Below are 19,008 nucleotides of genomic sequence, written 5' to 3'. Positions count from 1 at the left end.
GCCAGCCACCCTCCTGTGCGGACAACCAGACTCGGGGCGCCGGAAGCGGGGTTGGCCAATCCGGGCCCCGCCCACTCGCCTCACGTCCGCGCAGCGCCGACCCGGCCCCTTCGGCGGCGGCTGCGCGGGCCTCGGATGCGCGGGCACGCGGGACGCCCAGCTGTCAATCACGCGCAGGTTGAGCTCAGCTAGGCTGGAGCGGCGGCGGCGGCGGCGGCGGCGGCGGCGGCGGCGGCGGTGGCGGCGATGGGACCCCAGCGAGAGATCTGCGGCTAGCAGGCTGCATTTGCTCCACGGGTCAGGGGATCGCAGGGGGCAGGTAAAGCCTTGCGGAGCCCAGGGGTGAGGTTTTCTAGGCTCGATGTGTCCTTCTCCCGCTCCTCCTTTTTCTTTCCTTCCTCTCTCCACACGCACAAATATTCATATTTTCTCTCTCTCTCTCTCTCACTCACACACACACACACACCACACCCCTAACTCGTTCACGTTTATTATATGGACACAAATCTCTACAAAACCCACGCGTATTAAAATCCACGAACACGTACAAATTAGGAGTAGCCAACTCCATGCTTTGGCGGTCTGTGGTTTGTGTTATGTAAGAATTTGGGAGGTATACAGGGAAAACTCAGGAGTTTCTTCCCTGTGAGACAAGAAAAGTTGTAATATTAGATAAGAGTAAAAATGTATGTATTTGGAGTTTGCAAAGCTGATTTGATTTCTTTTCCAGGCTGAATTTACCCCCTCCTTGCCTTCCCCACTCCTCTGCCGTATCTAAAGACGTTTGAGGTTTTGATATGATCTCAGCACCTACTTCTTTATGTTGTTAGAAAGGGGGCTTGGGTGGGGGTCCTACCAAAGCTGATGACCTCAAAGAAAACAGAGCTGGAGTTGAACAGCTTATGTTTACTTAATTGGTTCCTGGCTCTGTAGCAGAAATGTTTTCAGCACCTTGAAGAGCTCCTTTGGCTCCAGACCAGGCCAACCTTTGGTGAAGGGCATGTGTGGAGTCAATTCCCTCACAGAAAAGGGGGAAGGCTACAGATAAAAAGAAGGGACATTTAATGAGAGAGACAGGCACAGATGAGAGACAAACAGACTTGTTTTCTTTTACTTATCCAGACCCAGAATCCTAATATAATTTGCTTCTTTGTCCAAATCTGCTCACATACCACCCACAAAATAAAATTTCAGGACAAATAAATGAGTCTTGAAGAAGGTTGGCTTGGCCATGGTACATACAGACTGAACCTGGAAAATACTGAAAACAGTTTTTCAGGGCTCAACTAGGCTTACACACCTCAAGTCTTTGAGATTCTCCTGCATATGGATGGGGAACTGTTCATCAGAAAGAATTCTTAATGCCTCTTGAAAAATATAGCCCCAGTTATTTTATTTCACATGACTACAGTAATGTAGGAAACCAATAGCTCTATAGCTGGCAATGGCTTTTTAATTAAATCTTGCATGGGCACCTGCTTTTCTTAGGCAGACGGAAAGTAAAATGATCGTGATAGGAAGAAAATGGATATAGGAGTAAAAATCAACCTAATGAGTAAATCATCCAAAGAGCCTTAGTAAGTCTAAAATGCATGTAAATGGATCAGAAAATACAATGGCTATAAGATTAATTTATTTTACACTATAATGGGACAGGCACCAAAGAGATCAAGTCTGGAGTATCTGGGAAGCAAGTTATCTTTTTCTTTACAATTTGTAAAACACAAATTGGTCAGTCTAGTTGGTATTATTGACTACATGGAATAGAATTATATCAAAATGAGAATATATTTGTATAATGTGTTATATAGTTTACATAGCCCTTTTCATTTATATTGTCTCATTGACTCTACAAACTCTCATGAGAGCCCATTAAAAAGTTATAACATATGTTATACTTTTGTAAAAAAGAAAAAACTATCTTTGCTCTTGAACAGGAAGTCCTTTGTCAATGTTTTTGTCAATACTAAATGACTCTTTACAAGTTACAAAAATGACTTATGAAGTTTAGACTTTTATCTGGATCACATTCTGCAGAGATTTTTGTTCTTAAATAGGTTTGAAGAATGAGCCATTAAAAGGAGAGGTCAAAGAGCAAACAACAAGAAGAGGAAGAGGAGAATTTCAAAGGTAAGACTCAAACTTTGTCACATGTAAATTCGTAAGCACCTTCTGGTCTGCACATCGATAAAGAAGAGGTTTAAAGAGAATATGGGTTCTTTTTCTCTTCTCATTGCGGTTTTGGACTTTATTTTACCTTACTTAAAAGTACATCTCAAAGGGGCAAAGTAATAAGATAATTGCGTATCATTACCCCCTTTTTTAAAAATTATAAAAGTGGCTGCATAGCCACTGACTTAGAGGAAATAAAAACTCACAGTGCAGAGCAACAATCTCTACCACTATTCCAGGACAATAAAATATCTCTGAAATGGTTCATTGGTAGAAATACATTTTCAAGTTTTAAGGTTATGCTTATATAATTCCAGAATGCCTGATTTAAATATGAAAAAGCTGTTAGCAGGCTTTCATGCCTTCCTGCATCCACTCTTGAGTCTAACTGATTCTTTTAAGCGAACTGACCTTTTGGTGTAGTGTTGGATAAATGGTCTAAATCAGCTATGCGCCTATACCTTGCAGCACTGGCCCTGTGGAAAAGTGTCTCTAATGGGAACTTCACTCTCATTATCTCAGAATGATTTTATGGGAGAGAAAAGCAGTATGAAAACTTGAGTGATCTTTCAAAGAGAATAAATAGAACAGGGCCTGTGCCTGGCTTCACAACTGACTCACACATAGAGCCATGGGAAAACACTCATCCTTTTCGTGCCTCAGTTTTCTGCCTCTCTTCTCTCAAGGAGACCATGAAGACAAATACTGTAAAATCTCTGGTATTCTTAAGGTTTCATGAGGCATAAAGCCTTATTTCTATTTCCATGGCTATGAACATTTTTCAAGTAAAATAAAGAGTAACTGCTTCTATTAGACTGAAATTCAAATTTCCAACAAACTGATACTGTAGTGTAGTAGTACACATATAGATCATGGTAACACATACATGGGTTTGTTTGCTGAATAGAGTAATCATTCAAGGGATTCTCAGCATTTATACTTCTTCCTGCTGCAAATACCTCATTTTGGTGCCCATTTTGTTGCACTTACTGCCTCAGAAGTGTTTCTTCTTCTAACCCAAGAGTCAACTGAGAGCAAAATGTGTGCCCCACTCATCTTTGTAAGCACCGTCTCACGTAATCTGGCATATAACCAGTGGTTTAAAAACACTGAAGGAAGGGAGGAATGAAAAATCAAGCACCACTCAGGCCATCATCCACACCAACCCATCTGGAACTCTGTGCCAAGAAATTTCAAAGTGGTAAACAGGACAGAAAATGTCCCTGCCCTGGTGAAGTTTACATTTTATCATGTACAAGGTCTATCAGACCATCAAGTAAACCACATAACAGAGGATCAGGTGATAACAAGTTCTATGAAGGGGAACAAATCTAGACAAGGGGATAGAGAGCGACAGAGGGCTGATATTTATTATGCTCACTGTAGAAAGCCTCTCAGAAGAGTTTGGGGGTTTGAATATCCATTTACTGTATAACTGTGCATGCAGTTGAGATAGATACCATAAACAAATAATAGAAAGAAGAAAACCATGGATGGATCCTCACTTCTCAGCACCCATAAGGCCCTTCAGGAACAATGAAAACAAGTCCCCCTTCACAGATGACCAAGTAACCAGACACCAATGCTGCCTGTGCTCCACCACGATGGCCATGCTGGCGGTGAAGACGCAACAGGCTCCACCAGAGTGTTTATAAAATGAAAGCTCACAAGGACTCACTTAAATACAATACTGGAGAATATTTTCACTCACCTCCCCCTATGCATGTACTTCCTAGGATGTTAAGTCTTTCTCTCAAGAAAGGAGCCCCTTCAGGATCCATCACTAACAGCAGCCATAGATTTAACATTACTGTTTTTGCTGCCACTACTACACCTATTGAAACACAAACACCACAATTCTCATGAAACCTTACTCATTAAATAAATGCTGAGGCGAGCTGAAACGCCTTTGCACATACCTTCCCTTTCTTCTCAACCCTAGTTTATCGTATACTCATTGCCCAGCTTTTAAAGTGACTCTATGAAATGACCTCATGTATCCTCTTTATGATACTGGAGGTGTCAATCAACCAAGTAGATTCCAAATAACTGTAACATTTTCTATATTGGGACAAAAAGTTACCTATGAGGAATGTAACTCTCTGTTGAGATTTTGCAAGTGCAAAATTTCTACTCTAAAATGTTATATTTTAAAATACATGTTCTACCAAGTGATCCTCTCCTCTAACAGTGAATTCCAACAAATTATATGTTTGGAAAGATGTATGAAACCTCTAAGACCCCCCAGGGACTACTATTTTAGGCAACATACACTATACTGAAATAACTTATTGAACAAATAAACAATACACAACCATTCAGTCTACTGAATACCAAGTAACTAACCTAACTAGTAGCTTCTATACTCTTTTAAACTAAAGCTTCATGCACACTATAATAAAGCAATCTGACAATCAATCACTGAGAGCATGGGAGGAGATGGGAAATCCCTAAACCCAGTTGTTTATCCAACAAAAATAATCGACTCATTCTGTAAATTCATGGCCAAAGACTCTTGAAAAATCTATGTCTAGAAGGAATTAGAGGTTATCTGGTCCAGCCATCTTATTTTAAGGATGATGCAACCATAGCCCAGAGAGGTTACTGAGCTTACCTGAGATGTCAAAACCAGTAAGTTGCAGATCAAGAACTAGCATTAGAGCCCATTCTCTGCTCTGTGTAGTTATCGCAGCGCAGGCCGTGTTCTTGTACTTTGTCTGCCTGGAGGAGAGAATAAGACTTGTTGGGATTTCTCTTCTGGAATGTATCTAACATCACTAAAAATCCATTCTGACTTAGAGTAGAGCCATCACTCAGGCTCAAAAGCATTTGTTTTATGACATTTTCTATCTCTTTTATGATTTTACCTATATTGTGTTTAACCAAGTTGGACTACTGAGTCTCATCCTATAAAGCAGAAACATTTAACCTAGTGTGCTGGAAACAAGCAGTGCAGGGAATGACTACAATATGTCACAAGGTCCTGCTCTGCACCATAGCTAAATCCTGAGAAAGAATGATTTTAGCATCTAAGGAAGATAACTCTTACTGTTGCTATGAGGGATTGTTTTTATTCCTATCATATCTATTTTTGTCCTTTTTTCATGTTAAAGTCTTCTCCAATGCTTTATTGAAAACCTGAACATACATATTTGTATGAGTTGGTTCTGATTATGCAAATATATGATTCAATCTATACTCCTGTTTACAGTATTGTCATCTTTCATCTGCTCCCTGACTCATGATATAACCTTTAGCAGATGATTTTTCTATGCCTCAGTTTCTTCAGTGACAAAGCAGACTTAGTAATACTAATCCCATTTCCCCTTGACTGAAAGTTTATTAGAATGTCTTAAAAGAAAGTGCCTTTAAAATTATTCTACTTGGATATCACTAGTAATGGGCCCTTATTAATCATCTTCATTGTGTAAGCATTAAATAAAAGGTACTGAAGAGATCATCCTAGCATTTAAAATATGAAAACTAGGTTAACAAAAGAATTTGGTCCATTGGACATTGCGGCTCTAATCAGGCAAAGTCCCTTCTGAAATCTTGATTTTTTTTTATGAAATAATATCCTTCTGAAATGTTAAAAAGCAAAAAAACAAAAAAAAAATTTCCTTCCCTGATCTCTCCTCCTGGGTGATTTCTTTAGATGGTAGCTGGACCTGAGACAGGAAGAAGTCACTAGGAGGTAGGCACTAAATGTAACACTGACCAACACTTTAAAAGATGAGGTTATCAGTCACCATCAGTTATACCTGTTTGTATCATTTTTCTAAGGTCAGGGCCATATTTTCCTGAATTTGACCACATGTTCTAACCAAAACCCACTTGTGGCTGAGGGCACACATTTACACGATATTCTTAAGGGTTCACTTTGTGGCTATGGGACAGTGGGTCCCTGGGTTCAACTTTGACTTTAGCCCCACGATTCTATACAACCAAACTAAGTGGCCACACAGGAACACCTGCTAGAATTTTAGATTAAGTTTTTCTTGTAGGTAAACATTACTACTTGGTTTCTTGGCAAGTAATTGGAAACATTTAATATGTCTTCTTATTGCCTGGATTATAGCACAGGTCCTGAGAACCTGGGTCAGTGGGAAACTTATTCTCCTTCTATATTGTTCCTTGCTTTGTCATGTTGAGACCGGGAAAACTGTCTAGAGTTTAAAACTATGTCCACACAGGGAAAACCATCTAGAGGATAATTGAACAATCTAAAAAAGTATTTCACATTTCTAGCTACCTATTTATCTGCTTATATGGAGATCAGAAAACCAAAGAACAAACAGAATAACTGAGAATTCTCTTACTCACCAAAATTTCTGCCCTTCAGTAATTCCTTTTTTTTTTTTTTTACCATGAATTATTAACCACATGCCTCTCTCTAAGGTCAAATTAGATCAGATCAAGTTGAAATTTCTATCTGAAGAAGGCAGAGTCCCAAACAACCCACCCAGAGCTTAGTTTCATTAAACAATTCTCTGCATTTTTTATTTATAGTAGACACTTAATGGAAAATAGTAAAAGGTAGGTCTACCCTCTACATTATGCTCTAGCATCCCACGTGGACAGATGTATCCACAAATAATGCCTGAAATATCTGGAGTTAGAGTCAGTGAGGTATCAATTATTGGCCAAGCCATTTGTGATAAAGCATGAAGTGTAAGTTGCTCAGCAACTTTTTAATAAAGCTTCTGTACAACTTGACAATTGTTAGAGCAAGATACATGAGATCCGAAGGCAAAATTTCAAATAGCTATGTAACACCATGTAGTTCCCACAAGAGAACATGGTTAAGCATTGAAGAGGACAGTCCAGGACAAATTCCATCTGTAGCAAGTGAGAGTGCCTTCCTAATCCTTTAACATGGAAGTGTAAAGACTACTGGATTCTAAGAGATTAAAGATTTCTTGTCAAGACACTGAAAATCTCAGCTTCTTTGTTGCCATTTCTCATGTGCTTCCTGCTTAAATTTTTGCATCATCTAAGTGAGCTGTGCTGTTATGTCTCGTTTCATTTATGGAGAACCAGTTCTAGTCATTGAGTGTTTGGGATAATTTTGCGTTCAGTAGAGAAGAGCATCTTGGGTAAAAAAGGCAGGTCTTTAAACGTGTCTTTTCTTGCCAGAAAAGAGCACTGTTCAAACAGGCTGACATTATTCAGCCTGGTTCTTACCTTTAATTTGCCTTTTGATCCTGAGGCCAGAGCTCATGTGGTTGATGCCTGTGGGTGCTGTCATTCCAGCTGGGAAGGATGAGTTCTTGCAGCAACGTCTGTGGGTCCAAGCAGGCACAGGCTGCTACTGAGGGCGGGTACCAGCGCTATGGAGTCCGGTCCTACCTGCACCAGTTTTATGAGGACTGTACCACCTCGATCTGGGAGTATGAGGATGATTTCCAGATCCAGAGATCACCTAACAGGTGGAGCTCAGTATTCTGGAAGGTAAGTAAAGAGCATGTGTTTAACTCAGGAAGTGGAGAAGTCATTTGATACAGGAAATAATTCAGCTATAGAGAACTGAGAAGTCTGGGACTCTGTGTGTGCATCCCTCTCAGTGACACTAAGTGCAGTTTTCTTCCTTAGGAAAGGAGACTATAACCCTTGGGCTGAAGAAAGCCTCTACACACAGCACAACTGTTGATTTGCAGGTTAAACATAAATAGATATAATTGCCATCGTTAATTATTATTTTTGCTATTGTTATTAATGTGCCACTAAATTCACCAACTATGACAGCCGTCCAAAGGCAAAACATGCTTTAAGCCTCCCTTAAGGTTTGGTAAGTATCATTTGACAAATTATAATAATTATTAAAAGAAATAGTTGGATACTAGAGAGACTTAATACTGAGACATAATACAGTGGTCAGTCTGCCAGCTCTGCCTCTCCTGGATATGTGGTCATGAGGCTTTATGAGCTTCAGCTTCCTCAAGTGGAAGGAGCCTCACTAGACAATAAGTTCAGTCATTCAGCATATAATTAGTGAGCACCTACTCTGTGCCAAGAAGTTGCAAAGTACCAGAAATTAAAGTGGTAAATGGGAGAAGAAAAAGTCCCTGCCCTCAAGGAACTTACAATCTATCATGGGAAACAGACCATAAACAAATAAACCGCACAACAGAATGGTAGTGGCAAGTGCTATGAAGAGAAATAAATCAGAATAAGAGGATAGGGAAGGATGGAGAACTGGTATTTAGTTATGCTGATCACAGAAAGCCTTTCAGAGGAGATGACCTTTGAGCAAATACCAGGGAGTATACCATAAAATTACCTGGCTGAAGGTCACTGTAGGCTGGGAAAATAGCAAGTTCAAAAGCTCTGAAATGGGAACACTGGTGTGTTTGAAAAATAGCAAGAGGTCCAATCTGGTTGGAGAGGAATGAGAGAGGGGAAAGAACAGGTGATGGATTCAGAAAAATAACAGGATACAGATGATTTGTATGGAGGCTTGTAGGTGACAGTGAGGACTTTGGCTTTTACCTTGAGATCCATGGGAAGCCACCTGAACATTTCAAGCAGATGAGTGACATGACCCGACCAGTATTTTAACAAGATCATTCTTGCTACAGTACGGAAAATAAATTACAGGAAGGCAAGGATAGAAGCAGCTAGATTATTTAAGAGGCTGTTAAAGTATCCAGGCAAGAATAATCGTGGCTTAGATTACGGTGGTGTTAATGGAGATGGCGAGAAGTAGGCAGATTTAGCATAAAGTTTGAAGGCCAAGCTGTCAGGACATGTTGGCAAATTAGAAACGAAAGAAAGAAGAGTCAAGCATGACTTAGAGACTTGCAGCCTGAGCTCTTTAGTGGATGATGTTATAATTCACTGGGACAGAGAACACCAGGAGGGCAGTGGGATGGGTGGGGAGTCAAGAGTTTGATTTTGGCATTGCTACACTGGAGTTGCCTATTAAACATGCGAGTGGAGATCTCTAGTAGCAATTTAAATATACCAATCTTCAGCTCATGAATTGGGAGTCGCAGATATATACAGTGTATATAAGGTACCAGACTAGATAAGATCACCTAGGAAGAGAGTATAGACATAAGAGAGAAGAGGGCATCGGATGTTCCAACATTTAGAAATCAAGAAAAGGACAAGGATGTAGGAAGGGCTACTGAGAAGGCACAGCTTTAGATGATGCCTCGGATTCCCTCCAGGTTTAATATTCTGTGTTTTGGAGGTTTCTGATCATCCCCAACTTTCTCCCAAAAGATCCCAGAAACTTTGACATTGATACTGACATACATTTACAATGTACTGGCAATAGAGTTTAACAAGAGGCAATGTAACATAGTGATGATTATGAGCACGGACTCTGTCCTCAGACTACATGGGTTCAAATCTCAGCTCTGTAACTTTGGGCAATTTAATTGACCTTAAATGAGCCTCTAACAGTGATACTTATAGTACCTACCACATAAGTTGTGAGAATTAAATAAGATAATAGATGCAAAGAGCTAAGAACAATGTCTGTAGGCACTCAATAAGCACTTAATATATTAGCTCCTAGTACCAGATGTCATATGGAACACTGAGTTCTGGAATAGAAATAAAACTGGAAATCTAGTTAATAAATAAAATATTGGTAATATAGTTGTTACTATGGATTACCCAAGACCTGTGTTGATTCAAAATCTTACTAGTGTCAGGCACTCTGTATTAGAATTGGTCAAGCCAGCCTTCTTATTCTGTACAAGTGTCACCTCTGATGACTCCGTACTGGCCTGGACCAATGAAATACATAGCCAAGCTTGGCACATCTTGTATTTACCCAGGTAAGTGGGTGGTTGCTTCTCTATATGTCAAAAAAACAAATATTTGCCTCACAGGTCTATTGTGCCAAGAGCCTAAAATGCCACTGACATACAGAATATTGCAAATGCTAGTGGTTCCAAAGCACTAGTGGTGATATGAGTTGTGAAGCTATAAATCCATCAAACAATACATGGGTACGGATTTACAATAAAGAACTCTCAGTAAATTACCAAGCCTAGAATTCAGATTTCAGTATTTTCTCTCTTCTGTTTTACGCAAACAAGATCCAAAAGTATTTGTTCCCTGTTGTGCTGGACCTACTTCAGAGAATAAAACCGGGCAAAAGTCCATGGCCTCATAGAGATTATATTCCAGCAAAATCCAAATCTTAGACTCACATCCTAACCATAAAACACTAGACTGGGCACTCAGAAGCCTACAGTCAACCTGAAAAACCAAAGAATTCACTGTCTTAGAGACCTCACCTCTACCAAGGGAATAAACCAATCATTCTTGGGTTTCCTCCTAGGGAATATAAGGGAACTCATGCCAGCGAGTGTATGAAGTGCTTTGAATCAACACAGAGAAAAGCACTGATTATGCACGTGTTTCTATTATGATACTTTTTTATGTTCTTTCTTTCATTTCAATCTGCATCCTGTAAGTGGTTCAAGATGTGGGCTCCCCCTTCCCCCTCTTCCACTATAGCACTGCTGAGGCCACATGGCTCTCTCACTGGGGGCCACGCTCACAGAGCCTCAGGAGGACTCTGCCGCTGAGCCAGCTCCTTAGCAGTGGGCAGCAAGGAAGGGCTTAATGAGAACAGGGATTGGAATCAAATGGGCCTGAGCTAGAAACTTTGCTCTACCACATGGACCGATGTAACCTCGCTCTCACAATGCTGTTCTTTCTACACGTTTATATGTCCACTGTGCACAAGCCTCTGTGGTGGGCTCCGGGATTCAGTTGTGAACACAACACTGTTCTTCACCTGACAGAGTTCACAGTCAAATAAGGAAGGTAGATGTGTACAGAGATTGTTACAATCCACCATGCCAGTTGTTGCAGTACTTACTGGACAGACCTGATGCAGCCTGGGGAGGAAGCGACTCCACAGAAGAGTTCACAGGAACAGAAAAGCACTGTAGAAAGAAGAGCATCACAGAAGCTGCGTCATGAGAGAAGACGGCATGCTCAGGAGATGCCAACAGTTCACTGTGGCTGGGGTAAGAGTTAGGGGTGGAGGACAAAGGCCAAGAGATGAACACGGTAATGTATACAAGAGCCAGATCACAGAGACTCAGCAAGGCTGTGAAGTAGAAATTTCTCCAGAACCTTCCTGCTTGATTGAGTACAGTGAGAAGGTAAGATAATAAAGCTAGGATTTCTTGGGAAGGTTGTCTCACAATCAGGTATAAACAGCCCCTACACACACACACACACACACACACACACACACACACACACATATACAGTATTATACACATTCTCTGTGCCTCATAGCTTCTGGATTACTGCATGGTGGCCTCTGCCACTGCTAATTTACCTGCAACTGCTGCCATTTGCAAAAATCTATGTGACACGGTCCCACCTACCCACTGCCACCCACTGCCTCTGCCCAAGGACCTAACAGGCTGTGGTGGAATTTTTCTTTCTCATCCTTGCACTTGACCTTGACTAAGACTGTTGCTACTTGATTGTGCAGCAGATAGCTGAAGTACTGCAGGTAATGAACTAATGGGGGCAGTTTTCTTACTCCAATCATTCTTTCCTCACCCCAGGATCCTCCTCCTCCTTACCTTTCCCTCAACCAATATTAGAAATCTCCCAAAGGGTGTTAAATAGCAATGGGCAGGTACAAGGCAAGACCGCTTCCTCCACAGACTTACTAAAAGTGAAAATGATGCTGGTACCTGTCCTTTCTCTCAAGACCCTCCTCCTACCTGTCCCAATCTCTCCAGTTTCCCCCTTAAGCTAAGTCAGAGTTTAAACTTACATCTTGGATTTCTCTTCAAAGTCTTGCTGGATATTAAGGAGATGGTTGTATTCTAGAAATGAATAAGGAAGTCCCTTAAGAGGAGAAACCATGTGGTATTATTTAAAAAAAAAAAAAAATTTCTCAGATGACTCTTGAAAAATGGACAAAGGGTGAGACTAGCCATGGAGACCATCAGAATGCTGTTGCAATGATCTGGGCAAGAGTTAATAATGCTCTGTTACCATTAGAGTAGCTGTAGTGATGGAGAGACAAGATTCAAGAGAATTCTATGAGACAGAATCAATAGGATTTAATTATCCATTGACTACGAATGTTAGGAAGGACTCAGTGAATGGGCAGGTGGCAGGAATGCAGAAAAACTGGGAAGGAAAGAAGAAAGGAACACCATTTTGAATATTTGGGTTTTGCAGAGCCTTTGGGACATTTTTCTGTAGATCCTCCCAGTGGCTGTCATAAATGTGGGGCTACAGCCCAGGAGAGAAATCTAGGCTGGAGTTGGACATTTGGAAGTCACTGGTATATAGGTGGGAGTTGAAACTGCGGCCACAAATTAAACCGTAGAGAGAACATATTGAGTAAGAGATGTGAGTCAGGGCTGGAACCCTGGGGGACACCAATAATTTAAGAGTGTCTGGCAAAGCAGGTTAAGAGTGAGTTGTAAAAGACAGAAGCAGAAGAGAGTTGTGTCAGGGATAACCATTGGTGAGGGTTTTAAGAAAGCCTAAGTACTTAAAATCAATGACTGCAGAATATGCAAATGAAGAAAAGAAAAATTGGATTTGACAATTAGGAGGTGATCAGTGACCTCAGAGAGAGGGGTTTCAGTGAAATGGTGGAGGACTAGGCTTGGCTACCAAGGGTAGGAATGAGTTCAAGCAGTAGCTAGTGGGGGACACAGGGCTCTAGAATAGGTTTTGAAGATGGAAGCGACTGAATGTGCTGACAGGCTGGAGGGACAGAGCCTCTGTAAGGCAGCGGAGCCAATGCGGGATCCTGCTACCCAGGTGAAGGAGGGCTGTGGAGACTGTACCAGGTGACGCGTATGTGGAAGGACCTGATCCCAGCCCAGCACTGGTCACTGCTTTGCAAAGCTCAGTGTCCCTACAAGCAGGTCAGGCAAGAGGGTCAGGACAGACGAGTTAGAATCTGCCATCACTCTGGCAGGTGACAGCACTCCGAGCTCAGGTCCTGCTAAGGAGCGGTGGGCAGCAGCCCTCAGGGCTGATGGAGAAGAAGAAAAGCCAGTCTTCACTCTTGCTGCGCTTCTTCTGAATTTTACCTCTAACCCAGAAGGCTTCTTTCCCATTTAGCTCCATCCAGCAATCTCCCCCCACACGCCGCTCTTCCCTGCCATGCTGGTTCTTGCTTCCACCAGTCATTACCGCCTCCTCTCTGCCAGAACAGCTGCGTTGCTCCTGCTGCCAGCTCCGCTTATTGGAGTGAACTGCATTTTCAGATCTCATCAGCTCACAGACAGACCACGAAGGGGATGCTGGTCAAAACAACAGCAGCTTCTGGCTTGTGGCCCCCAACAGCAGAATTTCTGGAATCCAAGCTCTCCCCCCTGTCCAATCCTCCTTTCCAACAGCAGGGACTGGGTTTTCACCCATCCTTCACACAGTCAAGAGAGTCATCAGAAGTCACAGCACAAAAACTGCTCTTGCTGCTGTCTTTAAAGTTTGCTTTTCATCACCTGGAGAGGCCCTTCTCTCTCCCTATTGGATGTTGATCTAACATCCCACACCACCAGGCTACTCTGGGAAGCCCCTCACCCAGCAGCACTGCAACTCTTTGCATGGCTCCAAACAGAGCTGGTTTGCTCTCTTAGAACCTTTAAAAAAACCTCTGTGTTGCATTTCTTAAACTATTTAATAGAACCCCTTTTCTCTTAGACCTGGGACCACTTCAACTTAGAGCTGTGTCCAGAGACAAAGTTTATGATACCATATGGCATCACTCCCAAAATTTTTATTCCATTCAGTACTCCAAGATGGTACCAGGATTAAACTGATATATCCCAGCATCCCTCCTCACCACTACTACACTCTCAGGGAAGTATTCCCAGCATTTTCCCTTCATGCCTACCATCCCACGCTCTCCCTGACATGTTTGAACAGGTTTGGAGTCCCTCTCTGGGCACATCTTTTGGAGATCCTCATTAGACTTGCATTGATGGCACCCTCAGAATCCTGGGCATTACATACTATTCATTACGTCATGCTCCCCTCCACAGATGGCGGGCCTCTCTCTGATCCTCTGATTTAACAGGGAAAAGGGAGAAGGCTTGGGGAGGCCAGCCACTTTCCAGTTCTTGAAATAAGCAGGAGTTCTGCCATCTGCAAGGCAGGGTTTGCCTTTTAGCTTCTGAGTGATATTCCAAAAGTGGATTTTAATCTATAAAGCACTGCTCAACTGAGGAACAGACTGCTCTGAGAATCAGTCACCTGGCTCTGGATTCAGCAGTCTGGTGGTTTAAGTTAGTCAGTCAGGAATATATATTGGACACAGGCTGAACTGACTGCTGTGGAGAGAAAGACAGAAATAGAACATGGAGCACCCTGGCCTCCCTTGCTCTTACGAACCTTAGAAACGAAGATGGATACGTTTTTGCTGCCCTCAATTTTTGAGAATCTGTACCAGTTCTTGAGGAGGGAGGTAATTTAGTGACACATGAAGCATGTCACCATGGATATTTAAGTTAATTTAGTTTGTGCATTCAGAATATTCCAACATGAGTCATCTTTTAAATATTATAAATAATGGTTAGTCTTTGAAAGTGAACTTGACACCATTCTTCAAAAAATGTAGAAAGCCATCCAAAGTGTGATATTTTACAACCCAATTTTTTCTGCAGTACTTATATCTTATGTACAATAGTTTTTTTTTTTTTTCAGAAGACATTACACTGACTCTTTTTGTTGGTTTTTCAGTTTCTTTACACTATTACATAATGGAAATTTGTTCGTATATGGTGACTAAAACTTTATTGTAATTTTTTAAAAATTATAGAAGTAATGTACAAAATAGTAATTGGTGAAGTATCATGGGAGAATGAAAGTGGGGAGTGGGGCTTAGAAGTCATGCAGACTTGGGTTAGAGACCACGTGCTTAAAGAGTGGACTTTGAACTATGTTTCTTCAACCCAATAAACCTCAGTTTCTTATAGGTGAAATGGGGATAAAAATATCTACATCTCATAAGGTGCTGGTGAGGATTAAGTGAAAAGCACAGTGCCTAGGTCATAATCGATGCTCAATAATACCAGGTCTCTTCCCCCTTTGTTACAGTGATAGATTTGCGAATGTTTTCTATTATCCAAACCTTCTACTAAAGAAGTATCTAATAAAGTGTATTACCCTGAAACATAGTAAATAAGTTAGATAAATATACTTTAGATGTTCAAGATTAAATGGTGTTATACATTTGGTTATTTTTCCAACCTTGTTATTTTAACTAAAAGCAATTAGGAACAGGAGGAAATGAAAAATGTGTTTAAAAAATAAGCTGTATTAGTTGTTCTTTATTCCAAGTACTGAGTGACTGTTGCAATGCTCTTGCCAATGTAGCATAATTTTACAAGAGGCGCATTTTCAAATAATAATAATAATATCTACTTATTACAATGTATGACTTAGGCAGGCACAGGGCTGAGTGCTCTCATGCATGGTCTCGTTTTGTCCTCACAGCTTTATGAGGTAGGTACTATTATCATTTATCATTTTATAAATGGGAAAATTAACGGGAGTATTTAAGTAACTTTCCTTCTATGATTCAAGTACTAGTTGGCAGTGCTAGAATCCAAGCCTGAGCCTGTTAATTCCAAACCTCTGAGCTTAAACCACCAAATGGTATATTACTTTCCATTTTCAGTGGGTTACATTTTATTAGAACTTGAGCTAATGCAGTTTCATCTCCATCTGCTGCTCTTAACATTTCTCAACATCTGCACAAGTAAAGCCCAAACAGCTATATGTTAGAAGAGAAAGAGCACTGGCCTGCAGGTCAGATCTGTGGCTTCTAGCCCATCCTCTGCTACTTGCCAGTTGTCTATCTTTGGGGCAGTGACCTACCCTCCACGAGGCTACATTTCCTTGCCTATAAACTGGTAATGATGGTTCCTTCTTCACTTGCTTGGGGAAGGGGTGAGTAGTTACACAGATTGTCGATGGCCACCTGCCAAAATCACCTCTATGTTGAACAAGTTGAGTATATTACTCATCACAGTGAGAGAGAATGACACCATAGGGGCTCCTGGGCATTTCAGTAAGAGAGTGTAAGAAAGGATGTATTATAGGATGTGGGCTTTAGTTGGGTGACTTGGGGTTGCAGGGGTTTGGGAAGTCTACAGGAGCCAGAGTTCACTCTGGATTATCAGGAATAATACTATGATTGGGTAACTTAATAAATCTTATCTATACAGAGGGCAGACTAGAGTGAGACTAAGACTGTAACTGTAAAGAAGCAGCAGTCATTTATATTGCGTGGGGTGGGAGGTGCGCAGAATCTTGTGGTTTGCACAATGACCTTGTTTTTGTCTGCGCTTAGACAAAATTATGAAGTGGTCTTGGTTTGTCACACTTCATCATGGGTGCAGAATGAGCCTGTCTGATGTTGAGGTTCTCCACGATTGATTGTGCCCACAAAACATGCTATCAATGGGGGCCCCAGGCCAGCTTCTAAGAACATCAAAGCCTAGTGGATAGAGTAAGGCCAGCTCTTGGGTATCCAGGCTGCTTTTCTCTTGCTCAAGACCAAACAAGACAACATAAGCCAAAGGGGGCTCTGTTGATTGCGAAGCATTGGACAAACGGGAAGGTCAAAGGAAAAATCAAGGCAGTGCTGCAGTTCCGGGTTGGCATCAAAATCAGAAAAGTCCTCCTTCACTTTCTTTTTTAACTACAAAATTATGCAGGCTTCTCATACAAATTAGAGGTGACTGGGGAAAGTCTCTTCTCTCAGAAAACAAGGCCAGTCCTGCCCTGGAGACCTGAAGTACCAGGTTTACTCTGTCTTATTTCATTGTGTCTTTCGCTAGGTTGGACTCATCTCGGGCACAGTCTTCGTGATTCTCGGATTGACTGTCCTGGCAGTGGGCTTTCTTGTGCCCCCCAAAATCGAAGCCTTTGGTGAGGCCAATTTCGTGATGGTGGACACACACGCTGTCCAGTTTAATGGAGCCCTTGACATGTGCAAGCTGGCGGGCGCCGTGCTCTTCTGCATCGGGGGCACATCCATGGCAGGGTGCCTGCTGATGTCGGTGTTCGCAAAAAGCTACTCCAAAGAAGAGAAATTCCTTCAGCAAAAGTTTAAAGAGCGAATCGCAGACATCAAGGCCCACCCCCAGCCCATTACAAGAGCTCCAGGCCCGGGAGAAACAAAGATACCAGTCACTTTGTCCAGGGTTCAAAATGTCCAGCCCATAGCAGCAACCTGAAACGTTTTCCAGCCCGGTCCTCCCCTCTGTAATTTACGCCCAGTGTTACAAGGGAGGAGGCCAGTTTGGGAAATAAGGATTTGGCATTGACCTGCCCCAGGGCTGTGCTGGGCTGTGCGCAGTGTGGTGTGTGAGCTCACACTCATTCCGTTCAGTGGCCCTGGGGACCGTTGATGCCATGGGTCAGCCTAGGCACATGCACCCGGCTGCTTAAAGAGGTGCTGCTGGGTGCCCACCAGGAGCTCTCTGGAACTCCCCTCTCATATAGTGTGACTTTGTGTCGTTTTCTGTGTTCTTGGAAAGCGCTGAACAGTTTAGACCAGCCTACCAATGGCTGATGTGGTCCGTTTTACTTTCTAGTATTGGTTTTTCTAATCTTTCCTGTGTGGTGCTGCCTTCCATTCCTGTCTCACTACATATAAGATATTGTCGTGTGTTCACAGAAAAATCAAGTTCCCTGATTTTGACCCAAACTTTGGTCTTTTAACTCTAACTTAACATGAGGTTCTTGAAATCAGACACAAACGTATCAGAATTCTCCATAAGTCTTTTTTTGTTTTCTCTATTTTTTTCCCACTTAAAGAGCTCAAATTGCCAACTTTAGAATCTTGGGAAAGAAATTAATATTAGGAGAATCTATTTATGCAGTGTACAAAGGCAGTGAATTAGAAGCCAAGAAATCTGAGTTCCTATTACTAACTAGCTGTGTGATCTTGGGGAAAGCACTTAACCTCCCAGGCCTCAGTTTCCCCACGTGTAGAACAGGCATCCTGGTCTGTGATGTCTGAGATTCCGTTTTTGCCGTGCGTCATTGTGTGTCCACGACCAAGGATGTTTACAGTGTTCTTGTGGCTCTCACCACAGTGGGATTCTTCCAGACCTGGACTCCCAGAAAGTCACCAAATCAGCAGCCTCCATGCCACCTACTTCTAAATATTCAACTCCAGCAGTTTATACAATGCAGTCATATTTTTATAGAAACAAAAGTAAGCCATCCTCCAATAAGAAACCCCTGAGTAGATATTAACCTTAAAGAGGGTTTTCTTTCTCAAAGAAGACATTTTCCTCTCCAGTAAAATGTTCATCTCATCCCTTTACACTTTTATTTAATCTGTGGATTTAAACTAGCCTGAGGGAAATGGAACACATGACCTTGGTATCCTCTCAGAATCTGTGCCACCTTCAAAGTCTGTCTTTTTTTTTTTTTCCTTTCCTTTCCTTCACTGGATAAATAAAATATGTGAACAAGCAGAACTTGAATTGCATGGTCATTCATTTGGTGTGGCTGTTTTCTCTCCAACATGTAATTTTCCATTCTGAGGCTGAGTGAGCTCTGCTGGATCCCTGGCGAAATGGAAGAATAAATGAAGCAATTAGTGCTTTTGTCCACATGGTTTGTTTTGCATCGTCCAGCATAAAACACGGGGCAAATCCGCATCCTTAACAAGGATCATCAGCTAGGTTTGGGAGAAATTGTTCAAGTTTCCTCAGGTTCTTACCTTCCTGTGGCAATGCCATTTTACTTTTGTTCTTTGAAGCCTTATTCAAGTCCCCAGGCACCTGTTCAAGGCAACATCGTGAGGCTTTCCATGTTGGCTTGTATTGTGTACCAAGAAATCTTTGAGGATGAGAC

At 41.8% G+C, this 19,008-nt stretch overlaps 1 protein-coding gene across 1 annotated transcript; it reads left to right on the top strand.

The window, feature by feature from the left end:
* Nucleotides 1-221: 221 nt before the first annotated feature.
* On the top strand, nucleotides 222-18,629 carry NRSN1 (neurensin 1). The gene is made up of 4 exons (XM_082346430.1): nucleotides 222-319; nucleotides 2,058-2,130; nucleotides 7,426-7,623; nucleotides 16,977-18,629. The coding sequence occupies exons 3-4, from the start codon at nucleotides 7,435-7,437 to the stop codon at nucleotides 17,373-17,375; spliced, it is 588 nt and encodes a 195-aa protein (XP_082202556.1). The 5' UTR covers nucleotides 222-319; nucleotides 2,058-2,130; nucleotides 7,426-7,434; the 3' UTR covers nucleotides 17,376-18,629.
* Nucleotides 18,630-19,008: the final 379 nt, after the last annotated feature.

The sequence above is a fragment of the Balaenoptera borealis genome (genome assembly GCF_965194805.1).
Source record: "Balaenoptera borealis genome assembly, chromosome: 12".
NCBI classification, from domain to species: Eukaryota; Metazoa; Chordata; class Mammalia; order Artiodactyla; family Balaenopteridae; genus Balaenoptera; species Balaenoptera borealis.
The sequence above is the reverse complement of the archived record's forward strand: the minus strand, read 5'-3'. Positions and strand labels throughout refer to the sequence as shown.